The 24,143-nt window shown below is 39.1% G+C and overlaps 1 protein-coding gene across 1 annotated transcript in view; it reads right to left on the reverse strand.

Moving 5' to 3' along the window:
- Positions 1 to 19: 19 nt before the first annotated feature.
- Positions 20 to 24,143, reverse strand: part of LOC131941036 (uncharacterized) — a 36,341-nt gene continuing 12,217 nt past the window's right edge. The window contains exons 5-19 of the mRNA XM_059300018.1: positions 22,025 to 22,162; positions 21,337 to 21,398; positions 19,676 to 19,804; positions 17,967 to 18,145; positions 11,492 to 11,676; positions 9,506 to 9,607; positions 8,758 to 8,938; positions 6,783 to 6,873; positions 5,878 to 5,928; positions 5,047 to 5,122; positions 4,294 to 4,397; positions 2,788 to 2,922; positions 2,354 to 2,449; positions 1,828 to 1,909; positions 20 to 187 (exon numbers count right to left, since the gene is read on the reverse strand). Of these exons, the coding sequence (XP_059156001.1) occupies positions 97 to 187; positions 1,828 to 1,909; positions 2,354 to 2,449; positions 2,788 to 2,922; positions 4,294 to 4,397; positions 5,047 to 5,122; positions 5,878 to 5,928; positions 6,783 to 6,873; positions 8,758 to 8,938; positions 9,506 to 9,607; positions 11,492 to 11,676; positions 17,967 to 18,145; positions 19,676 to 19,804; positions 21,337 to 21,398; positions 22,025 to 22,162 (1,702 nt within the window). The 3' untranslated portion in view covers positions 20 to 96. The remainder of the gene's footprint in view (positions 188 to 1,827; positions 1,910 to 2,353; positions 2,450 to 2,787; positions 2,923 to 4,293; positions 4,398 to 5,046; positions 5,123 to 5,877; positions 5,929 to 6,782; positions 6,874 to 8,757; positions 8,939 to 9,505; positions 9,608 to 11,491; positions 11,677 to 17,966; positions 18,146 to 19,675; positions 19,805 to 21,336; positions 21,399 to 22,024; positions 22,163 to 24,143) is intronic.

The raw sequence follows: 24,143 nt of genomic DNA on the forward strand, positions 1-24,143 counted from the left end.
ATATATATACTGACAGAGGTTTATAAAACGAAATCCAGCGAGCATCTTGAAGTCTCTAGTGACTATGTTGTCTTGAGAGACGATTGAACTCAAGAGTTACATAGGGAGCTCAATGGCTGGCTGTTGATCCTCGGGCTCATCCATATAGGAACTTTCTTCCCCCATGCCATGGGTTATTTTCCTTTTGCTGCGGTCAAAGGCAATCAAATCAATCAAAACTGTACCAAGCTTTAAAGAATCGCCAACTTTATGTGGTGAAGTAGAGTTGTTTGGTCGTGGTTGAAGTTTATCCCGGGGGTAGCATCTCTACACCCGGGGGGGGGGGGGGAGCAGTGCTACCCTGAGGTAGCAGCCTTGAGCGCAGGGGATAGTAGCACTACTTCGGGATTAGCATAACTACTCTGGGGGTAGCAGTGGCGTAGGCAGGGGGTTAGGGGGGTCATAACCCCCCCCCCCCATAGACCCCTCGGTATATATAAAGTTTGAGGGGGGAGGTGCAAATCGAAAGTTTGTCCCCGGGTAAAAATTGGAACCCCCCCCCCTGAGACGATCCTGGCTACCCCGGTAGGTAGCAAAATTACCCCAGGTTAGAAGCACTACCCCGGGGGTAGCAGCACTAAACCTGTGGTACAACCTACCCCCGGGGGTAGCGGCACTAAGCCAAAGGTACAACACTACCCCCGGGGGTAGCAGCACTAAGCCTGTGGTACAACCTACCCCCGGGGGTAGCAGCACTAAGCATAGGGTTAAACAACTACCCCTGGGGGTAGCAGCACTAAGCCTGTGGTACAAACTACCCCGGGGGTATCAGCGCTAGGCCAAGAGTACAACACTACCCCGGGGGTAGCAGCACTAACCCAAGAGTACAACACTACCCCGGGGGTAGCAGCACTAAGCCAAGAGTACAACACTACCCCGGGGGTAGCAGCACTAAGCCAAGAGTACAACACTACCCCGGGGGTAGCAGCACTAAGCCAAGAGTACAACACTACCCCCGGGGGTAGCAAACACTAAGACTGTGGTACAAACTACCCCGGGGGTATCAGCGCTAGGCCAAGGGTACAACACTTCCCTGGGGGTGGCAATAATACACCGGAAGGCAGCAGAACTACCCCGGGGGTAGCAGCACTAACCCCGATGTTTTTAAAACAAATCCGGGGGTCGGTCGGCGAACACTGTCCCCGAAGGATCTGCTATAGACCGGGGGGGGGGGTAGCAGCACTCGCCGGGTATGGTAGCGCTCGCTCATGAGCAGGGGGGGGGGGGGTCAGCTCTATACCGGTAGTGATAAGACTAGCCCGTTGGAAGCAGCGCTATGAATATGTGTATGCCGGTGCTATATAAAATGTGTGTATATATGAGTGTGTGTCTGAGTAAGTAGGGACCCATTGAATACTTTCCACTGCAGGTTACTACTATGCTTCCCTCATTGATGAAGGCTGTTAGATTATACGCTATTACAAAATAAAATATCTTTATGGTTTATTTGTATATATATATATATATATATATATATATATATATATATATATATATATATATATATATATATATATATATATATATATATATATTAATGCATATTAATGACTTAATATTGGATATGTCATACGAAGTTCATTTTCAAATGTATTATAATTTTTTTTTATATACTAATTATCATATAAGTAATTATCTAATGTGGGGTAACAGGGCATTTTATTTTGGGGGGGGGGGGGGGGCGCATGACCCATCTTGAAAAACAGCACGGCTGCCTATATGTGTGTATGTGTTTGAGCTGGGTATTAACTACACATAACTACACGTGTAAACAAACTGTGTTCTCACCTAACCATGAACATGATAAAAGCGGCAATCGGGATGAGTAAAACCAGCCACCACAGGTACCTTTTGTTATTAGTTTCAGTGGCTGAAAGATGGGTTTTTTTTTAAACATTCTTTTTCGAAAATCAAATTTATTTTTATTCTTCGAAAAATAAAAACTTAAAATAATAATAATGTATTAATATTGTTAAGTTTGAATTAACATAAATTAAAACATTGAGAAATGTTTATTAATTTTTTAAAATCATTTAATTAACAAAAACCAAAATTATGTAAGCATCCGTACGGTTTGAACGTGTGAAAAAAATTCAAATGAAGTTTTGGGTTACTACACTACAAACTGCAAAGCATGAAGTCAAGAAAAAGTCAGATTGAGTCTAAAAACATGTCTTAATTCATTGAAGTGATCGAAATATTACTTGTCAGTTTTGATCCATGATAAAGCACGATAGAAAAAAAAAAGCACGAGGAAGAAAATTAGATAAAAATATGTAAAAAAAAAAAAAAAAAAATGCCTTATTTCACTCACGTGGGCAAGTTCCCTCCACTTTATCCAAACATTCAGCCCCACATTTCTCCATGCACCTCCCCAAACAGTTGGCGCCAAATGTGTATGCTGGGCAAACTAGGCAACATAAGGCAACATATATACTTATCAGGGGTTTTATTAACGTATTTTTTTAAAAATCAATTATGCCTTTGACAAGTACATCTTAACTGTGGAGTAATCTATGTGAAAAGTCTAAAGCAACTGGGAATTTTTAACAATACAAACACTCTCAAGTTAACTAAAGCTAAAACAACATTACTCACACTAAGTGCACGTGAGTTCTGGCGATACAACACTAGTCACACTGAATGCACGAGTTCTGACGATACTTACACTGAGTGCACGTGAGTTCTGACGATACAACACTACTCACACTGAATGCACGATAGCTCTGGCGATACAACACTACTCACACTGGCTGCACGAGAGTTCTGGCGATCCATATCCCGTCTTACACCTGGAGCAGGTCCCGGTAAACTTGTCGCAGTCCCCATCACAGTTCTCACACGACCTCGTGCAGTCCCAAAACCATCGACCGAAGGTGCACTCTGGATTCAAAATGTGAGGACCCTTGTTAGAAGTTATATAGAGCTAGTGTCGGATATCGTTATAACTGTGTAAAGATAAGCCTCCAGAATGTACTTCTTTACATTTGAAATATGAGAAAGAAATCCATAAATACATATAACTACATCAATATACATATATATATATATATATATATATATATATATATATATATATATATATATATATATATATATATATATATATATATATATATATATATATATATATATATATATATATATATATATATATATATATATATATATATATATATATGGGGGTGTGTGCTGATTGTGTCTGTTTGTGTCTGTTTGTGTATGTTATAAGCAAGGCTATCTATAGCATGCCCTAAATGTAGGAACAAAAAGACAAGATAGTGTTTCATAGTAGGGTCATCATTTCTGTAAAACTCATGGTTGCTAAACCAAAATTTTTAGAGCTCAAACCCTAATCGATTAAATAACAGAGTTTAATATATAAATGTACAGGACTCCAGTATAATGGCGGGAGAAAGAGAGAGAGAGAGAAAAAAAGGCTGAGACAATGCATGAAAAACAAAGAAAAAAAGTGAATAAAGAGATAAGATACGTGGAGAAAGAAGATAATAGTGGTAGAGAGAGAGAGAGAGAGAAAGAAGAGGGACTAGAAAAGAGACTGAAAGAGACGAGGGAGAGAAAGTTGAAGAGAGAATAGAAAGAGACTGAGAGAGACTGAAAGAGACAGAGAGACTGAGACAGACAGACAGACTGAAAGAGACTGAGAGAGACTGAGAGACTGAGAGAGACTGAGAGAGACAGAGAGAGACTGAAAGAGACAGAGAGACTGAGAGAGACAGACAGACTGAGGGAGATTGAGAGAGACTGAGAGAGTCTGAGAGAGACAGAGACACTGAGAGAGACTGAGAGAGACAGAGAGAGACTGAGAGAGACTGAAAGAGACAGAGAGACTGAGAGAGACAGACAGACTGAAAGAGACTGAGAGAGACTGACAGACTGAGAGAGACTGAGAGAGACAGAGAGAGACTGAAAGAGACAGAGAGACTGAGAGAGACAGACAGACTGAGGGAGACTGAGAGAGACTGAGAGAGTCTGAGAGAGACAGAGAGACTGAGAGAGACAGAGAGAGACAGAGAGAGACAGAGAGAGACAGAGAGAGACAGAGAGAGACAGAGAGAGACAGAGAGAGACAGAGAGAGACAGAGAGAGACAGAGAGACTGAGAGAGACAGACTGAGAGAGACTGAGAGAGACTGAGAGAGACAGAGAAAGACAGAGAGACTGAGAGAGACTGAGAGAGAGACTGAGAGAGACAGAGAGAGACAGAGAGAGACTGAGAGAGACTGAGAGATACCTGACGGGCACGTGACATTCTTGCCACAGTCCGAATCTCTACGAAGCTGTGTTTCTCCATGGCAATCATCTCCGTCGCTCACAGGAGGTGGGTTGTCGCACGCTCTACACAAGTACAACAACATACATTTCTCGTTTTAAAAACTCCTTTGGAATTTTAGGAGAAGAGGGATGACGATAAAAAAAAAATTTGCAAATAGGGCTTGTAAGTCTACGGTCTCGAAATCTACTAGCTGCATAGTACGAGAACGAGAAGTTGTGACCTACTTGCAAGCCCGATTGTAAGTGGATTGAAGGGGGGGGGGGGGTACCGCACCGGGTGACACCCGACCTAGTGACGCCACAGGGTCTAAGGAAGACGCCACTAGCTTAGACAGTGGTTTGCCTACATGAGTTCTCTCCATTTGGACACTGAAGTGAAGGCGTCCAAAAAAAAAAAAAACATCCGACTCAGCGAGCCCCCTAATTGGACTAACTGGGAAGCACGCGTAGACAGGAATATACGTGTGCTAGGTTATAAGTTCCAATAGGTCAAAAAATCAAACAGCGATTCCAGCAAATTGATGCCACACATAAAGAAAAAAAAAAGAAACGCGATTTTTTTTTTTGCAGTGTATTATTTTAAATGTCGAACATTTCATCTCAATATTATGATAAATCAAGAAATATGAGTCTCCAATCAATTATCCTAACTTTTGAGAGCGACACGACCAAGAGTCGCAGTATCAAACAGGAGTTAATAATAAAACTATACCTTGAGCGTGTGTGTCCGTATTTGCCACACTCCAGTACACACTCCCATTCAGTCCAGGTATTCCATTGTCCATCAGCTAGGAGTATATATATATATATATATATATATATATATATATATATATATATATATATATATATATATATACATACGTAAATATATATATATATATATATATGTATATATATATATATATATATATATATATATATATATATATATATATATATATATATATATATATATATATATATATATATATATATATATATATGTAGAAAGAGAAAGAGAGAGACGCACTATTTAAAATAGGCCATAGATATGCGAGAGGTAGCATTGGTAGACATTGGTCAAGCAGTGGAACAAACTGACCAGTCACGTGAGACCATTGAACCGTCAGTTGGGAGATAAAAATGTGTGTATGTATTTGTGTGTGTTTTTTTCCAAAGTGACTTATTTTTGATATGTGTCTCTGGAAATTCGATAGCTCTACGGTTATGCGACTTACTTAAACAAAAATGCTCAATTAATAATATGTGGACCTATTGTGTGGACCTATTGTGTGGACCTATTGTGTGGACCTATTGTGTGGACCTATTGTATGGATCTATTGTGTGGACCTAGTGTGTGGACCTATTATGTGGACCTATTACGTGGATTTATTGTGTGGACCTATTGTGTGAACCTATTATGTGGACCTATTGTGTGGACGTATTGTGTGGACCTATTGTGTGGACCTATTGTGTGGACCTATTGTGTGGACCTATTGTGTGAACCTATTATGTGGACCTATTGTGTGGACCTATTTGTGGACCTATTGTGTGGACCTACTTCTAGGTGGTTTAGATAGGTCTTCATCTATCCGTGTGTCCATGTCATCATCTGCCAAGAAACAAGTGAAACTGTATTATTAAAAAATATCAACATAATATTTTGTTACAATTATAAAAAGGACAAAGTAAAATTGTATTATTATTATTTTAAAATATATCAGCATAATATATAGTTAAAAGTATACACTTAAATAAAATACATATACCACATTACATACTTTATTCCGCCTTGCTTTCGCTAAAGGTTTTCGATTTTTAAAAAATAAACGCCGTACTAAAATTCTTTTTTCCAGGCATCTCTTCGGGAGGAGAGGGGAGAGCTGCCCCCCCCCCCCCCCCTCCCGAATGAAATATAGAATTTATATAGAAAATATATACTTTTAACAACAGTGTCCTTCTCCCCCGCCCTCGTTCCCCACACTTCCCCCCGGAAATTTTAGTCCGCCCCCCCCCCTTCAAGAAATTTTAAGTCCCCCTCCCCTTCCCCCCCGCCCCCCCCCCCCCCCCCAACGTAGAAAAAAAGTCTGAAAGAAACACTGCATACTAATACTGGCCAATCCCAAAACGTCACTCAATTTCAGTTTATTGTCTGATTTCAAACATTCCGGTGGGAATGCGAGGTCTGGTGGTGATGGGGGGGGGGGGGGGGGGGGGGGGGGGCTGAGAGGTGGGGGAGGTGAGGATCGCACAACTGCTACCCGGAAGTCTCTAGTTCGGACCCGTCTTTCGGTGAGCTCTACTGCATGGACCGTCGGGTTCTGAAGTGTAACCGTATGTTGCCAGACTTCAGCCTCCACCGCCGGTGTATTGGTAGTGAGAGCAGCTATGGTTCCTGGCAGACTTGCCACATTGGCACGACAGTTACACCAGCAAACAAAACAAAGCGAAGGAAAGGGAGCTCACCTAGTCCGTTGGCAACCTCTTCATCTATATGCCCGTCACAGTCGTTGTCGATTAAGTCCCCTGGGTCCACTTTAGGATTTAGCACGCATACCTTCAAAGGGGAAGAAAGTGTTTGATAGGCATTGAAACATGAGAATTTTTTTTTCAAGTCCAATTTATTTAGTATAGACAAACAATAAGTGACTAACACACTACCCATATATGTCTGCGTGTATCTATTAGTGTGTAAGCAAATGTGTAAGAGAGATAGTATGATAATATGCTTAGGAGTATATATACATACATAAGTATGTATGGTTGGGATGTAGTGTCTGTGTGTAAATAATTAATGTGTTTGTGTGTGTTTACTTGTGTTTGACTCTATACTTAATATTAATGCATATATATATATATATATATATATATATATATATATATAATGCAAATTATATATATACATATAATTATATGTATGTTATAGAAAAATGCCAACGTAAGTTTGTGACTGTGGTTGTGTCTGTGTTTATGTTTATATTGGTCTTTTATATAAATACGCGAAAAATGGCCCGTTGAGGAAGGATACAACGGGAGCTAGGTTGACAGTGCTGTCTTTTTTCTCTAAACTAAAACCAACCCCCCCCCCCCACACACACACACACACACTCCAAAACATGTCTACAGTCCCATTCAACGAAATATAATTATTTACTTTTTCCAGTGTCTGCCCCCTCCCCGAAAATTCTACCCCCGCCCCCGAAAATTTCAAGTACCCCCACCCCTCTCCGGGGAGGAAAAAGTCTGAAAGAAGCACTGGTCGCATTTGTAGATCATACAAACTAAAGGAAGAACCTGGGCGGGGCTTCGGCCCTCCGGAAGAGATGCATGAAAAAAACTGCACGCTAAACACTTTTTTTAGATTAGAAAAATTCCTCCCTCCGGGGAGGAAAAAGTCTGAAAGAAACACTGGTATCGCGCTTAGCCACTACCCGAAGAATTGCATGAAACTCTGCACGCAAACCACTTTTTAGATTAGACACATTAATTAGGCGGTAATTTTATTATAGAGTATCGATGAAGAAATTTCTTTTGAGTTGGGGAGGGGGGAGGGGGCTTAGACGTTCTTAAGCCGGGGTGGGGCTTCGCCCCAACCCGAAGAATTGTATGAAAGAAACTCTTCACGCAAACCACTTAGATTATACAAAATTGGCTTTTAAGTTCAATGTTTACTCGAATCAATGACGTCAAATTACTGTGTGCACTCTCCAAGCTTGATACTATTTTCTACTATATGCTAAATGTGACGTCATATTTCGTTTCCGTATTACTATGCATGTTTTTATTTTGCGTGTGTTTTCTCTACAGCGTTTTTGTCAGACAGATAGATAGATAGATACACAGACAGCGAAACTATTAGTATTAATATAAATGTATATATATATATATATATATATATATATATATATATATATATATATATATATATATATATATATATAAACAAAACCACATGACAGTCAATAACAAAAAAATGTTCAGATCAACTAAAATCCTCCAATACATTATTAAAATTTTGCTGTGAGATATTTTGTCTGAGATATTTTGTCTGAGATCATTTTGCCCATGATATCATTTGTCCTGGTATCTTTTGTCCGTGAGATCATTTGTCCTGAGATCATTTGTCTTGATATCATTTGTCCGTGAGATATTTTGTCTGAGATATTTTGTCCTGAGATCATTTGTCCTGTCACCATATATATATATATATATATATATATATATATATATATATATATATATATATATATATATATATATATATACATATATATATATATATATATATATATATATATATATATATATAACTTTGATATTTATTTGATTGATGTCTACTATTTAATTGATGTCTACCCGCTTATGTTGGTTTATGCGTGTGTGTACATAGTCTCCCTATGTCTCAGGACGTGAGTATTACAGCTGACCACCATCAGCACACCTTGTTGATCTCCGCCGAAATGTACCCCGCAGGGTTCGTGTAGCTGTAGTACTTAGCCACTCCGTAAAGGTAACAGCCAAAAAAAACGGTTTTCACCCCGTACAGATTGTGTGAGCCTTGGGTGACGCCCTTGTTGACAACTATGTAGTGGGTGCTTCCATACACAGGCGTATTGGTCGTCCTGGAAATTAATCGATATCCTTTTTAATTAGCAGTCAAGTAGGCTTTATTTATTTATGTATATATTTGATTGATTAATTAATTTATTCATTAATTAATTCATTCATTCATTAGTTTATTTATTTATTTATTTATTTATTTATTTATTTAATATATTTATTCATTTATTTTATTTTATTTTATTTTATTTTATTTTATTTTATTTTATTTTATTTTATTTTATTTTATTTTATTTTATTTTATTTTATTTTATTTTATTTTATTTTATTTTATTTTATTTTATTTTATTTTATTTTATTTTATTTTATTTTATTTTATTTTATTTTATTTTATTTTATTTTATTTTATTTTATTTTATTTTATTTTATTTTATTTTATTTTATTTTAACTGCCTTAAACAAAAAAGCAACATAATAATTGACCTGTTTTATCACACACGTAAAACATTTCAATTCCTTGCCACACTTCCTGAAGTGTATTTAGATACATGGAGACCTCATACCAATTGGTGTATTCAGTACAAAAACGAATTTGGTTCAAATAGGATTCCATTTAAAAATATACTTACTCAGTTAGTTCTGCGCTATCCAAACGTAAAAAATTTAAATCTTCACTTTTTACAACCGCAACAAAAAAATTATTGGGTGTCATTGTTCTTGAAAATGGTGTGCTACATAATATAAAAGTGTTATGGTTAGTTACAAGATATAAGCACACATACAAACACACACACACACACACACATATATATATATATATATATATATATATATATATATATATATATATATATATATATATATATATATATAAACCATGAACCACACCACCCCATACCCATCTCATTAGCCACAGTTTAAACACATTTTCACCACTCGCCACACCCAAGTGCAGAACTATCTCACCACCAGACACCTCTCCACCTTAGTGACCCACCTCTCCATCTGTGTGGCCCACCTCACCACGTTGTGACCCACCTCTCCACCTTAATAACCCACCTCTCCACCTTACTGACCCACCTCTTCACCTTAGTGACCCACCTCTCCACCTTAGTGACCCACCTCTCCAACTCACAGACCCACCTCACTGACCCACCTCTCCACCTTACAGACCCACCTCTTTACCTCCCAGAGCCACCTCACTGACCCACCTATCTACCTCACAGACCCACCTCACCGACCCACCTCTCCGCCATACAGAGCCACCTCACTGACCCACCTCTCTACCTCAAAGACCCACCTCTCCACCTAACAGACCCACCTCACCGACCCACCTCTATACCTCACAGACCCACCTAACTGACCCACCTCTCTTCCTCACAGACCCACCTCTTTACCTCACTGACTCACATAACTGACCCACCTATCTACCTTACAGACTCACCTCACTGACCCACCTCTCTACATCACTGACTCACCTCTCCACCTTAGTGACCCACCTGTCCACCTTAGTGACCCACCTTTTCACCTTAGTTACCCACCTCTCCACCTCACTGACACACCTCTCAACGTCACTGACACACCTCACTGACCCACCTCTCCACCTCACTGACCCACCTCACTGACCCACCTCACTGACACACCACACTGACACACCTCTCTACCTCACTGACCCACCTCACTGACCCACCTCTCTACCTCACTGACCCACCTCACTGACCCACCTCACTGACCCACCTCACTGACACACCACACTGACACACCTCACTGACCCACCTCACTGACCCACCTCTCTACCTTACTGACCCACCTCACTGACACACCTCACTGACCCACCTCACTGACCCACCTCTCTACCTCACTGACCCACCTCACTGACCCACCTCTCTACCTCACTGACCCACCTCACTGACCCACCTCACTGACACACCACACTGACACACCTCACTGACCCACCTCACTGACCCACCTCTCTACCTTACTGACCCACCTCACTGACACACCTCACTGACCCACCACGCTGACCCGCCTCACTGACCCACCTCACTGACTCACCTCACTGACACACCACACTGACACACCTCACTGACACACCTCACTCATCCACCTCACAGACCCACGTCACTGACCCACCTCACTGACCCACCTTATTGACCCACCTCTCTACCTCACAGACCCACCTCACTGACCCACCTCACAGACCCACCTCACAGACCCACCACACTGACCCACCTCACTGACCCACCTCACAGACCCACGTCACTGACCCACCTCATTGACCCACCTCACTGACCCACCTCACTGACCCACCTCACCGACCCACCTCTCTACCTCACAGACCCACCTCACTGACCCACCTCACTGACCCACCTCACTGACCCACCTCACTGACCCACCTCACCGACCCACCTCTCTACCTCACTGACCCACCTCACTGACCCACCTCACAGACCCACCTCACTGACCCACCTCACTGACCCACCTCACCGACCCACCTCTCTACCTCACTGACCCACCTCACTGACCCACCTCACAGACCCACCTTACTGAACGACCTCTCTACCTCACAGACCCACCTCACTGATCCTCACACCTCCAGCTCCTCTCCTACTCACCTCCATATATAGCTGTCATAAAACAAATTGGTAGCAACCAGATTGCTTAAGGAGCCGTCTCCTTCGTCCTCTCTTATTTCGTTTTTTCCTTCAATGTAACCGGCATAATGGCAAGAGCTCGCTTGAACGAAGAAAGCCTGGATGGGCTTATTGCTACTGAAGGCGCGCGAATCTTGAAAAGGGAGCTGATGATGAATAAAGTCTATGATATTTAGGTATTTGTGCAGTAAGCAGGGAGAGTTGTGTAAAGAGTGATAGGATTAGAATCCCCCCCCCCCTATAATAGCTTTCTTCTTAAAGTTATATATATATATATATATATATATATATATATATATATATATATATATATATATATATATATATATATATATATACTGCATACCCGTGCTCGGCCACGGTGAAACTTTTTTAATGTACCAACTTGGGAACAGAACAAAACTAAACAGAAAAGAAAAGAAAACACAAACACAACACAAACCCAATGCAAACGCACTCATAAAATAAACAAAATCAAAAACGCGACACGCAAACACAAAAGAAAAAACAAACACAAACACAAACACAATGCAAACACAAATGCAAACGCAAAATAACAAACGAAAAAGCAAATGAAAAACATAAACACAACTTAAATGCAAACATAAATACATAGTGCTCACAGTCTAGTCCGGGACGCTAAATCGCACCCGGCCGGGCCGCGCTCGGAACCGCCTTATTCAACTTAGAAAACGACTATAATACCCCGATTTATCCAAAATATAAACAAAAGGCAATATTTAAATTATCCGTATTTTACCTACCACGGTGCATTTTATCAATCCATACTAATTATAATATTCTAACAATAATGTCCTTTTTACTTTCTCGTATAAACGAAGTATAGAGAAAGTCTTGTAATTGTGCAAAAATAAACCGGGAGTGATCTCCCCTAAACTTTCTCGAATATTCTTATATAAAACAAAAGGGGATGGGAACTCAGGATATACTTATGATTTTTAATCCATTTTAAATACTTTAACTTTTTAAAATAGAATAGAATCTCATAGGAAAAAGAATTGCGCACTAAGCGAACGCCAAATAAAGATGTTCATAAGAGTGCGCAATATTATTAGTACTTTATAAATTTACATGCGTTTTTTTGAGAAATCGGAAATAGAGTAAATTAGTACTTACGGTCAACGGAAAATACTCAAAATTTGATAGAAGGTAGAAAATTGGGTCTTTTACTTACATGTGAAATTTCATTTATCTATATGGAATAGTACTCAAGTTATAGGCTTTTGAAAAATTCAAAGTAAAAAAAGTACCACTTCCGGTTATCGGAAATCGCTCAAAAGTTGATACAGATCTACGATTTTAATATTATACTTATATATGAAATTTCATCAACCTAGCTGTAACATACACACACACACACAAGTTTTGAGTAATTTTCGATGACCGGAAGTAGAAATTTACGCTTTTTCCGATTTCTCAAAAACGAATGTAAATTTTTAAGTACTAATAATATTGCGAACTATTATGCACATTTAATTTGGCGTTCACTTGGTGTGCAATTTTTTTTTCTACAAGGTTTTATTCTATTTTAAAAACTTTAAGTATTTTAAATGGATTAAAAATCATGTCTATATACCGAGTTCCCATCCCGTGTTGTTTTATATTAGAACATTCGAGAAAGTTTATGGTAGATCACTCCCGGTTTATTTACGACCGCATTCACATTTTGATTGAGTTGAATTTCTTTTAAAATTACCTCCCTTGGCAAAATTATAAAAGATTGTAGTTAATTATTATTTTACCCTACTGTTATTAAAATGTTTTCAATTTTCTAGTAATCTAAGCGAAAGTATTATTTGACATTGATCCGTTTAATATGTTTTAGCAATGCGCATTAATTTAATATTTTATTCACGTTATGCGAAAGTGTATAAACAGTGCCAACTCTATACCAAACTTAAGTCGTTATATAAATAAATCCTACCCTTCTAGTTGAAATAAGACACTGTGATGCAAGTAAAAAACACGACATGTGGTGTGGTTACTATTATGATTTCAAAATTTATAGCGATGACTGACGGAAGAACTGTCACGTTACCAGCATATACATATATATGTACATATATATATATATATATATATATATATATATATATATATATATATATATATATATATATATATATATATATATATATATATATATATATATATATATATATATATATATATATATATATATATATATATATATCGATAGTCTCGGTCGCAAACCGAAAATGTAAATTTTACAGGAGAGACAAAAAACTGATTATTTCATTGTTGATCGCTCTAATACTATTTTTTTTAAATGATATGTGCGAAGAAACTCTCTACCGACTATACTGTAGCGTTTTAAAATGAGTTTTGTTAATATTTACAATATTATTAGCAGGTTTAAAAGATAGTCGGGTTTTCTCGGTCTAAAACTCTCGCTGCAAACCGTCTATCTGTGTGCGCGCAGACTTAGCTGTTTTGAACCGAGAATTTCGGTCTCAGCCGGGTTCGTTCTTTTTGTCCAATAAACGTGATTTAGTTATGTTTATGTTTTTAAGTTATAATTAACACTTCATAATATTTAGATTATAGTTTTGGGCTCATATTTTAATTATTTCAGTTTATTCTACTTTATGGGGCCAGTTTAATTTTAGTAGAGATGTTTTAGTATGGCTTTATCACTTTCGACTGTTTATTCATTATGGCAGTATTTAGCACTAGACTTGTTAACTATTGAAGGTTGTGCTTTATTACATCTTTCTATTCTCACAGTTAATTTTATTAAATCTGGTGGGTGCTGGGTTTTGAGAGAGGCAATTTTGTTAAGAGAGGCTGATATGTTGAAAGGCTGGTCTGTTGAGAGAGGCTGGTCTGTTATGTGGTAAGACTGGTGTGTTGAGAGAGGCTGGTCTGTTGAGACAGGCTGATCTGTTGAGAGATGCTGATGTCTTGTATGGTAAGACTGGTGTGTTGAGAGATGCTGGTCTGTTGAGAGAGGCTGATATGTTGAGAGTCTGATCTGTTGATAGAGGCTGGCATGTTGAGAGAGGCTGATCTGTTAAGAGAAGCTGATCTGTTAAGAGTAGCTGATCTGTTGTAAGAGGCTGATCTGTTGTGAGAGGCTGATCTGTTGAGAGAGGCTGGTCTGTTGAGAGAGGCTGATCTGTTAAGAGAGGCTCGTCTGTTGAGAGAGGCAGGTCTGTTGAAAAATTAATCATAAAAGTTACTAAAGACAACTAACCATGTCGTTGAACATGTACGCCAAACATTTTGTAACCTACCAAAAAAAAACACTTAACACTTAGATAACCCTCAATCTTAAGCTAGTAGTGAATTAAAAATAATAAAATTTATTGCACAATCTTGTGGAAATATAATTCGAATAATATTGTTTTGGTTTATATTCAGATTCTACAATCAAGATCTAGTTTCAAAGCATTATGTTAGCCTAAAAAATTATAAACATCAGTTTCAGAGTTTCTTCCAGGCATCTTCGGGGGGGGGGGGGGGCTAAGCCCCCCCCCCCCCCGAAAATTTTTTACCGCCCCCCCCCCCCCCCCCGAACGAAATGAAATTTATATAATTTATATAGAAAATATATACTTTTAACAGTGTCCGCCCCCCCGAAGAAAGTTTACCGCCCCCCCCCCCCCGAAGATTTCAAGTGCCCCCCGGAGAAAAAAGTCTGGAAGAAACACTGATCAGTTTGGTTATTGAAAATCTGGAAATAGCAATATTAAACAAATACTATTTGTTTATTATTCTTTAAAGTGATAAAATATAATAGAATAGTTGAACATAATTAATCAAATATCCTTACCTATAAGTACTGTGACTGCCGTGCTATAAAATTGTGTGATTGCGGTGTGCGACTGCGTTCCCGATCAAAAGTGTACTGACTGACAAATATAGCGATATTCGTTTTGCGCCGAGAATTTTAGCGCTTGAAATAATAGGCGGTTTGTTCACATGATTATATCTCGATAATCATTCTCTAGATTTCTCTAATATTTTCAGGCATTATGGGGAATCATACTGGCTTTTGATTTATGTAAAAACACAACATCGAATTTTTTTGAGTTAGACGGTTTGCGACCAAGACCATCAATATATATATATATATATATGTGTGTGTGTGTACGTGTGTTTGTACTTATAATAATATAAACGAGAAAAATGGCCCGTTGAGGACGGGATACAACGGGCGCTAGGTTGATAGTGTTGTCTCTTTTCTTTAAACAAAAAAAAACGCAACCACCTTTACCTCAAATTGAATATGAAACGAATAAACCGGGAGTGATCTCCCCTAAACTTTCTCGAATATTCTTATAAAAAACAACAGGGGATGGGAACTCGGGCTATAGACATGATTTTTAATCAATTTTAAATACTTAAAGTTTTAAAAATAGAATAAAATCTCGTAGACAAATGAATTGCACACCAAGTGAACGCTAAATAAAAGAGTGTTTAATAGTGCGCAATATTATTAGTACTTTAAACATTTACATTAGTTTTTTGAGAAATCGGAAGTAGCGTAAATTACTACTTCCGGTCAATGGAAATTACTCAAAATTTAACAGAAGGTAGAGAATTAGATCTTTAACTTATGTGTGAAATTTCATTTATCTATGTGAAATAATACTCAAGTTATAGGCTTTTTAAAAATTCAAAGTAGAAAAAGTACCACTTCCGGTTCTCGGAAATCGCTCAAAAGTTGATACGGATCTACGATTTTGATAAACTACTTATATATGAAATTTCATCAACCTAGCTGTAACGGTACTCAAGTAATCGTGTTTACACACGGACAGACACACAGACACACACACACACAGACATACGGACAGAGTTGCAAAGCCCAGTTTTTCAGACTGGATTACGCACAAAACCTCTTAATTTTGATACATCTGGATTGATAATTTTTGCCCGATTAAAATAAGTCCTCTATACTTCGGATGTGATGAAGGACTGAGGTGTAATACGGTGAAAATTGTTAAAATTTCAAGTGATTTTTGTGCACGATTACAATACTTTCTCTATACTTCGTATATACGAGAAAGTAAAAATGACATTAAAAACGGATTTTTATCAAGAATCGAGATTTTAATCGGATTTAAGCTTGATCTACACGTAGTTATCGCGCATTTATACAAATTATAGTTCTAGGCATATCCCTAAACCATGCACGTAATCTTATTCATGACAAAAGTAGTAAGTAGCATTTAGAGTATCTTTCAGGCGCCCGTTGTATCCTTCCTCAACGGGCCATTTTTCTCGTCTATAATAATAGTTTCGCTGTCTGTCTATCAATCTATCAGTCGATCTATCTATCAGTCGATCTATCTATCAGTCGATCTATCTATCAGTCGATCTATCTATCAGTCGATCTATCTATCAGTCGATCTATCTATCCATCCATCCATCCATCCATCCATCCATCCATCCATCCATCCATCCATCCATCCATCCATCCATCCATCCATCCATCCATCCATCCATCCATCCATCCATCCATCCATCCATCCATCCATCCATCCATCCATCCATCCATCCATCCATCCATCCATCCATCCATCCATCCATCCATCCATCCATCCATCCATCCATCCATCCATCCATCCATCCATCCATCCATCCATCCATCCATCCATCCATCCATCCATCCATCCATCCATCCATGCATCCATGCATCCATCCATCCATCCATCCATCCATCCATCCATCCATCCATCCATCCATCCATCCATCCATCCATGCATCCATGCATCCATCCATCCATCCATCCATCCATCCATCCATCCATCCATCCATCCATCCATCCATCCATCCATCCATCCATCCATCCATCCATCCATCCATCCATCCATCCATCCATCCATCCATCCATCCATCCATCCATCCATCCATCCATCCATCCATCCATCCATCTATATATATATATATATGTATATATATATATATATATATATATATATATATATATATATATATATATACAATAGCTAGACCCATACACACAGGTTGAAATTCTAGGTGTTAGTAGTAGGCAACGCTTTAAAAAGTGAGCGTAAAATACCCTGAGTATGTATGACAAATTCCTGATAGTTATTTGCCGGAAGGCCGATTTGCCGAAAGAACACTTGCCCGAATGCAACAAATGCCAGAATGAACACTTGCCCGAATGATACAAATGCCCGAATGCCACTTGCCTTCGGGCAAACAGCATTCGGGAAAGTGTCTTTCGGGAAAACGTCCGGCTCGAATAGATTCATACAGGAAGAAACTGGCAGACAAAAGCATTGAGAGAATGCGAATAGAGCAAAAACCAGAAAGCGTTAAAGAGAAATAGAGTAAGTAAATAAGAGATTAAAATGGAAAGAAAAGTGTAAGAATGTAGATTAAAAAAGGATAAACCTAATGCCTGTTTGGATGTACTCACAATAGCAGAATCCCCAGCTTTGGCCAGGAATACGGGGGGATAATTGGAGCCACCACCCTCAGAGATTGTGATAGTTGTGGAGTCCTCTGATGAGATGACCATGTTAAACACCGGCGTATGCCGGGTAATCACCACCGTAATAAACTCCTTGCCAAAAGATACCACCGGGGTCAACATCTCTGGATTTAGTTAAAATAGAAAATATTAATTTAATAAAATCGTGTATATAACTTAGCCCAAAATTTAAAGCCCTCCGTCCCCTTTAACAATTCGTCCGTTTGCTGTATTTATTACGTTTCAACACTATTGTCAAAGTTTTAACACTTCTTTTTATTTTATTATACAATACATTTCTCTAGATCTACAGATCAGCCGTCGAAGCGAAAAAAGTTATGAATGAATCTAGAATTCTAGATTTAGATCTAAATCTAGGTCACAAGACGTAAATTCTAGATCTAGAATCTATTTCAGGCCTTAATTATTTATATAAATCTTTATTTAGCTTCAATAAATATCTAATTCGAGAATACATTGGATTTATCGATCTAGGTTCTAGATCTAGATATAGTAGGATTACTCGCTAACTTGGAGGCGTGGTCGGTTGCTAACAACAATGGCGTCCGGACCGGGTGCATGACTCCCGACCATTTTTATGCCATGTTTACTACGATCAAAATGGCGGGTTTTCACGTTATATAAACATGCTATAGGTGGCCAGGGCTATTATGCCAGAAAAGCATTTTGAAATTTGCTTTGGAGAATGAAGGCTAAATTTTGAAGTCGGTGTCATTAAAATTAATAGAACTTTTAAAAGGTCACCTGTGACGTCAGTATATGAAGGGATAGTGTGGTCAGACTCATGCTCAGCCGAAATCGGTGTTTTTAAAAGATAAAAAACGTATTTTTGAATGTGGGGTCTGGTTATTTGGTGATGATAAGTCACCGACGTGATGTCATTTATGGATGACCCACAAAACTCACAGTAATCCAGGGTATGACGGGTAAGTAGAGTTCACCTGTTTCTATGTTCTCAGCATATGAAGGGATAGTGTGGTCAGAGCCATGCTCGGCCGGAATCGTTTTTTTAAAATACAAACATGTCTGAGACTTGGCGGGACACTGGGCAGGTGAAGTAGAGTTTAGTAGAGTTTTTAAAATATAAAAAACGTCTTTTTGAATGTGGGGTCTGGTTATTTTGGGATGATAAGTGCTGACAGACGTGATGTCATTTATGGATGACCCGCGAAGCCCACAGTTATCTAATTAGATAACGGGTAGTCTAGTTAATCTTTAAAAATCACATTGGACTTTTTTAATTTCCAAAACACGCAATTTTCGTTAGTTCAGTAAGAATGTGCGTAGTTTTTTTTTTCTTTGGCATAAAACCCAACTACATTTCCAAATGAATGTATTGGTCATGCACACATTTTTATATCTTTTATTTTTACTATACCTAGAAACGAGGACGCGTGGCCTAGCTCTAAAACGCTAGACTTCTAATCCGAAAGTCGTGTCCGATTTCAGGTCAGTAGAACGCCCCTAACTCCACTCACTTCTGATGGGTACCTGACTCACGTTAGGGAAAGCACAGGCGGCTGGACAAAGTGCTGACCACACTATCCCTTCATATGCCGAGGTCTTTGAAACAGATGGACTCTACTGTATCTGCACCGTGTGTCTTGGGCACAAACGGGAAATGGGGACAGTACCTAGAAACAAGTCCCTGGAACCGACAACGTCCGGAATAATTTGCATCGTTTCACAACTAATGACGTCTGTGTAGGACAGGCAGTCGCCACTGATCAAACCAATCGGATTTTTCCCTTCAACTGTGGTCCCTGTATTAGTCCATTTAAAAATGTTCAAATTAGTTCAACAGCATGTGTAGGTTAATTCTTATACTTTATCAAGCAAAATGATTAATGAACAGAAATTTTAGTTAATAATGTTTAGTATATTTCTATTATTTTATCACGTAAAAACTTTTTACGAACACAGATATTTAGTTTAATATGCGTTATTAACATGCATTATTTAATGAAGATAAACTTTTTACTTTCTCGTATATACCAAGTATAAAGAAAGTCTTGTAATCGTGCAAAAAATAATCGAGATTTTTACTAATCTCGATGTTTTACACCCAGTACCGTAGCGAGGGGGAGGGGGGGGGGGGGGGGCTGGGGGGGACATATGTCCCCGGGCGCCGACCTTAGGGGGGGCGCCAAATTGAAAGTTTGAAGGGGGGTGCAAATGAAAAGTTCGAGGGGGGTGCAAATCGAAAGTTTGAGGGGGGGGGTGCAAATGAAAAGTTCGAGGGGGGTGCAAATCGAAAGTTTGAGGGGGGGGGGTGCAAATGAAAAGTTCGAGGGAGGCGTGCAAATCGAAAGTTTGTCCCCGGGCGCCGGAAAGGGTCGCTACGCCTCTGTTTACACCTCACTAAAATGGAAAAAAAAAAATTTTGCAATCTTGTCCGTATGTCTGTGTGTGTGTCTGTGTGTTTGTAAACACGATAACTTTAGTACTGTTACAGATAGGTTGATGAAATTTCATATATAAGTATTTTATCAAAATAGTAGATCCGTATTAACTTTTGAGCAATTTCCGATAACCGGAAGTGGTACTTTTTCTATTTTGAATTTTTCAAAAGCCTATAAATTGTGTACTATTTCAGACAGACAAATGAAATTTCACATGTAAGTAAAAGATCTAATCCTCTACCTTCTGTCAAAATTTCCGTTGACCGGAAATAGTAATTTACGCTATTTCCAGTTTCTCAAAAAACGCATGTAAATTCATAAAGTACTAATATTATTATGCACATTTTGTGTTGGCGTTCGCTTGGTGCGCAATTCTTTTTTCTACGAGATTCTATTCTATTTTTAAAAGTTTAAGTAATTAAAAATCATGTCTATATTCCGAGATATATAAGAATATTCCAGAAAGTTTAGGGGAGATCACTCCCGGTTTATTTATGAAAACAGTTTGTTTAAGATTATGTTGGGAAGTTTATCACATACGGAGTATAGGGGGCTTACCTTAATCGGGCAAAAATTAAAAATCCAGATTCATCAAAATTTCGGCGTTTTATGCGTATTCGAGTCGGAAAAATTTGGTTTTGCAATTCTGTCCGCATGTCTGTGTGTGTGTATGTGTGTCTGTGAATTTACGCTATTTGCAACTTCTCAAAAAGCAAAAATAAAGAGATTCTATATTATATAAGAATATTCCAGAAAGTTTAGGGGAGATCACTCCCGGTATACTATTTTAAGTGAACCGTCTTTATGAACGCAAATAGTTTAGTTTGCCATGTGTAACTTAATATCCATTAGTATATGGAACAATCACTAATGTTTACAAAACGTTTACTTACCAGTTAGGGAGCTCTGCACAACAAGATTACCTTTGCATTTTGATAAACCAAATGCTTCAAATCTTTATAGAAAAAAATATTATAAACATGTATGAAACAAAACAATACTAAAATACTATAAAACATATTTTTAAAAAGAAATTTCCCTAAATTAAATAATTACAAAACTCAACATTTTTATAATGGCAATTTGTAGTGGGTAGGCTACCTCCCAAGTATACTGATTTATTTTGGATGGATTTCGCAGGAACCATTAACTATCACACTTGTTGAGTTGTAAGAAAAAAAAAGAAATGCATAAAAAACAATTTAATAACAAGCTTTTACGTGATAATGCGCTAAAAATGAAAAATAAATTATTTTGATGAGATATATTTTTGAAAACTATTATTTGAATAACTAAAAATAAAGCGTGGGTCGCTATTTTATGTATTGAATACCTTTACTAGAATTTAAAAAGCGACCCACACATGACGGACGACAGACAAAACGATGGACAGACAAAGTAAACAAGATGAATAAAAGCTTGTAAAACTAGCGTAAAATAATATGCGTCTGTTTTTTTTTTAAAAAACTGTTTCTGCTGGCATTATTATATTTGGAATACATGCCAAAGTAAACGTATTTTTTAAAAGTATTTTACATTATTCAATTATTATTATTTTTAACCAAACAGAAATATACTTGCTTTTTTAAAGTAACTTTTAATGTGCCAGCATCGGAAAATGTTTTGTCCAAGTAGCTAAAAGAAGTTCCAGGCGACATTTTTAGATTGATTGTAATTTCATTTTCTTCTACAGTTAAAACTTGAAAAGATGGATTTTGCCTGAAGATATAACGTACACAAAAGGAGCACACATATATAAATAAATAAATCGGAACAGGGTATTTCGCCCCTGTCAATTACCCCCCCCCCCCCCCCGGAAATCCCCCTCCCCCCCCGACATTGCCCCCGGAGTAATTACCCCCCTGTCAATTTACCTTCCGCCCAGTAGGACATTACCCCCCCCCCCCCCCCAACGACATGGGTTAGGGTTAGGGTTGGGGTTAGGGCTATGGCAAGGGCTAGGGTTAGGGTTAGAGCTAGGTTTAGGGTAAGGGTAAGGGTAAGGGTAAGGGTAAGGGTAAGGGTAAGGGTAAGGGTAAGGGTAAGGGTAAGGGTAAGGGTAAGGGTAAGGGTAAGGGTAAGGGTAAGGGTAAGGGTAAGGGTAAGGGTAAGGGTAAGGGTAAGGGTAAGGGTAAGGGTAAGGGTAAGGGTAAGGGTAAGGGTAAGGGTAATGGTAAGGGTAAGGGTAAGGGTAAGGGTAAGGGTTAGGGTTAGGGTTAGGGTTAGGGTTAGGGTTAGGGTTAGGGTTAAGGTTAGGGTTAGGGTTAGGGTTAGGGTTAGGGTTAGGGTTATGATTAGGGTTAGGGTTAGGGTTAGGGTTAGGGTTAGGGTTAGGGTTAGGGTTAGGGTTAGGGTTAGGGTTAGGGTTAGGGTTAGAGCTAGGTAAGGGTTAGGGTTAGGCTTAAACCAATGTCTAGGGTTGGTTTTGGTTTTGTTTGAAGTTTTAGGCTAAGGTGGTTTTTAGATTTTGGTCTTTTTCTTAAGTAGTATATAGTATAGTATATAGGTATATAATTCTAGTTAGAGTTAGGATTTTAACTTGAGAGGGGGGTGTAAATCCCTGTCGGGGGGTGGGGGGTAATCGCTCCGGGGGGTAAATACGGGGGGGATGTCCGGGAGTAATTTCCGGGGGGTGGGAGTTTTTAAATACAATTAAGGCACTGTCATACTGGCATAACCATATAAGTGTGCATACACATTTTGTTGAGGGGGACGAGAATTGCACAAGATCATTGTGTACCTCTACATGCAAACATTACCAGTAGTATATTAGGTTCCTTTTGGAACGCATGGTGGTGGTGGAGCCTGGTTAAACGAGATATAGTAAAATACTCCACTACCTGGTGGTGGTGGTGGAGAAGGGTGGTGGTGGTGGTGGAGGAGAGGGGGCGGTGGTGGTAGAGGAGAGGGGGAGTGGTGGTGGTGAAGGAGAGGGGGATTGGTGGTGGCCTGGGGGTGGTGGTGGCGGCGGAGGTACAATGACATGTAGTAAAATACTCCAGGGGTGGTGGTGGTGGTGGTGCAGGGTGAGGGTATAAAAAAGCACGAAGCCGAACGAAGCGAAATTCCAGAGGCAGTGCCAATGCACTGTGTGAACCTTTACCTGCGACACCACAACCTCCACCACCCCCTGGAGTATTTTACTATATAACATGTCTAACTCTCACCCTCACCCTGCACCACCACCACCACCCCTGGAGTATTTTACTATATGTCATTGTACCTCCGCCACCACCACCACCCCCAGGCCACCACCATTCCCCTCTCCTCCACAACAACCACCACCCCTCTCCACCACCACCACCACCAGGTAGTGGAGTATTTTACTATATGTCATTGTACCTCCGCCACCACCACCACCCCCAGGCCACCACGACTCCCCCTCTCCTCCACCCCCACCAACACTCCCCCCTCTCCTCCACCCCCACCACTCCCCCTCTCCACCACCACAACAAGGTAGTGGAGTATTTTACTATATCTCGTTGTACCAGGCTCCACCACCACCATGCGCTCCAAAAGGGACCTAATATACTACTATTACCATCTATTACTATCTATGTCGATGGTTCTTTCTCAGTCTAGGCCGTAAAAATTATACTTCACACAGGCCTTGTTAAGACCTTGAAATTCAGCGCGTGCAATTGAATTACAGAGGTCAGCTTTTAAAACCGTCGAAAATATATCAATATAATAGACCCGA

The sequence above is a fragment of the Physella acuta genome, unplaced genomic scaffold, assembly GCF_028476545.2.
Source record: "Physella acuta isolate Inbredline_101_S28 unplaced genomic scaffold, ASM2847654v3 ptg000342l, whole genome shotgun sequence".
Classification (NCBI taxonomy): Eukaryota; Metazoa; Mollusca; class Gastropoda; family Physidae; genus Physella; species Physella acuta.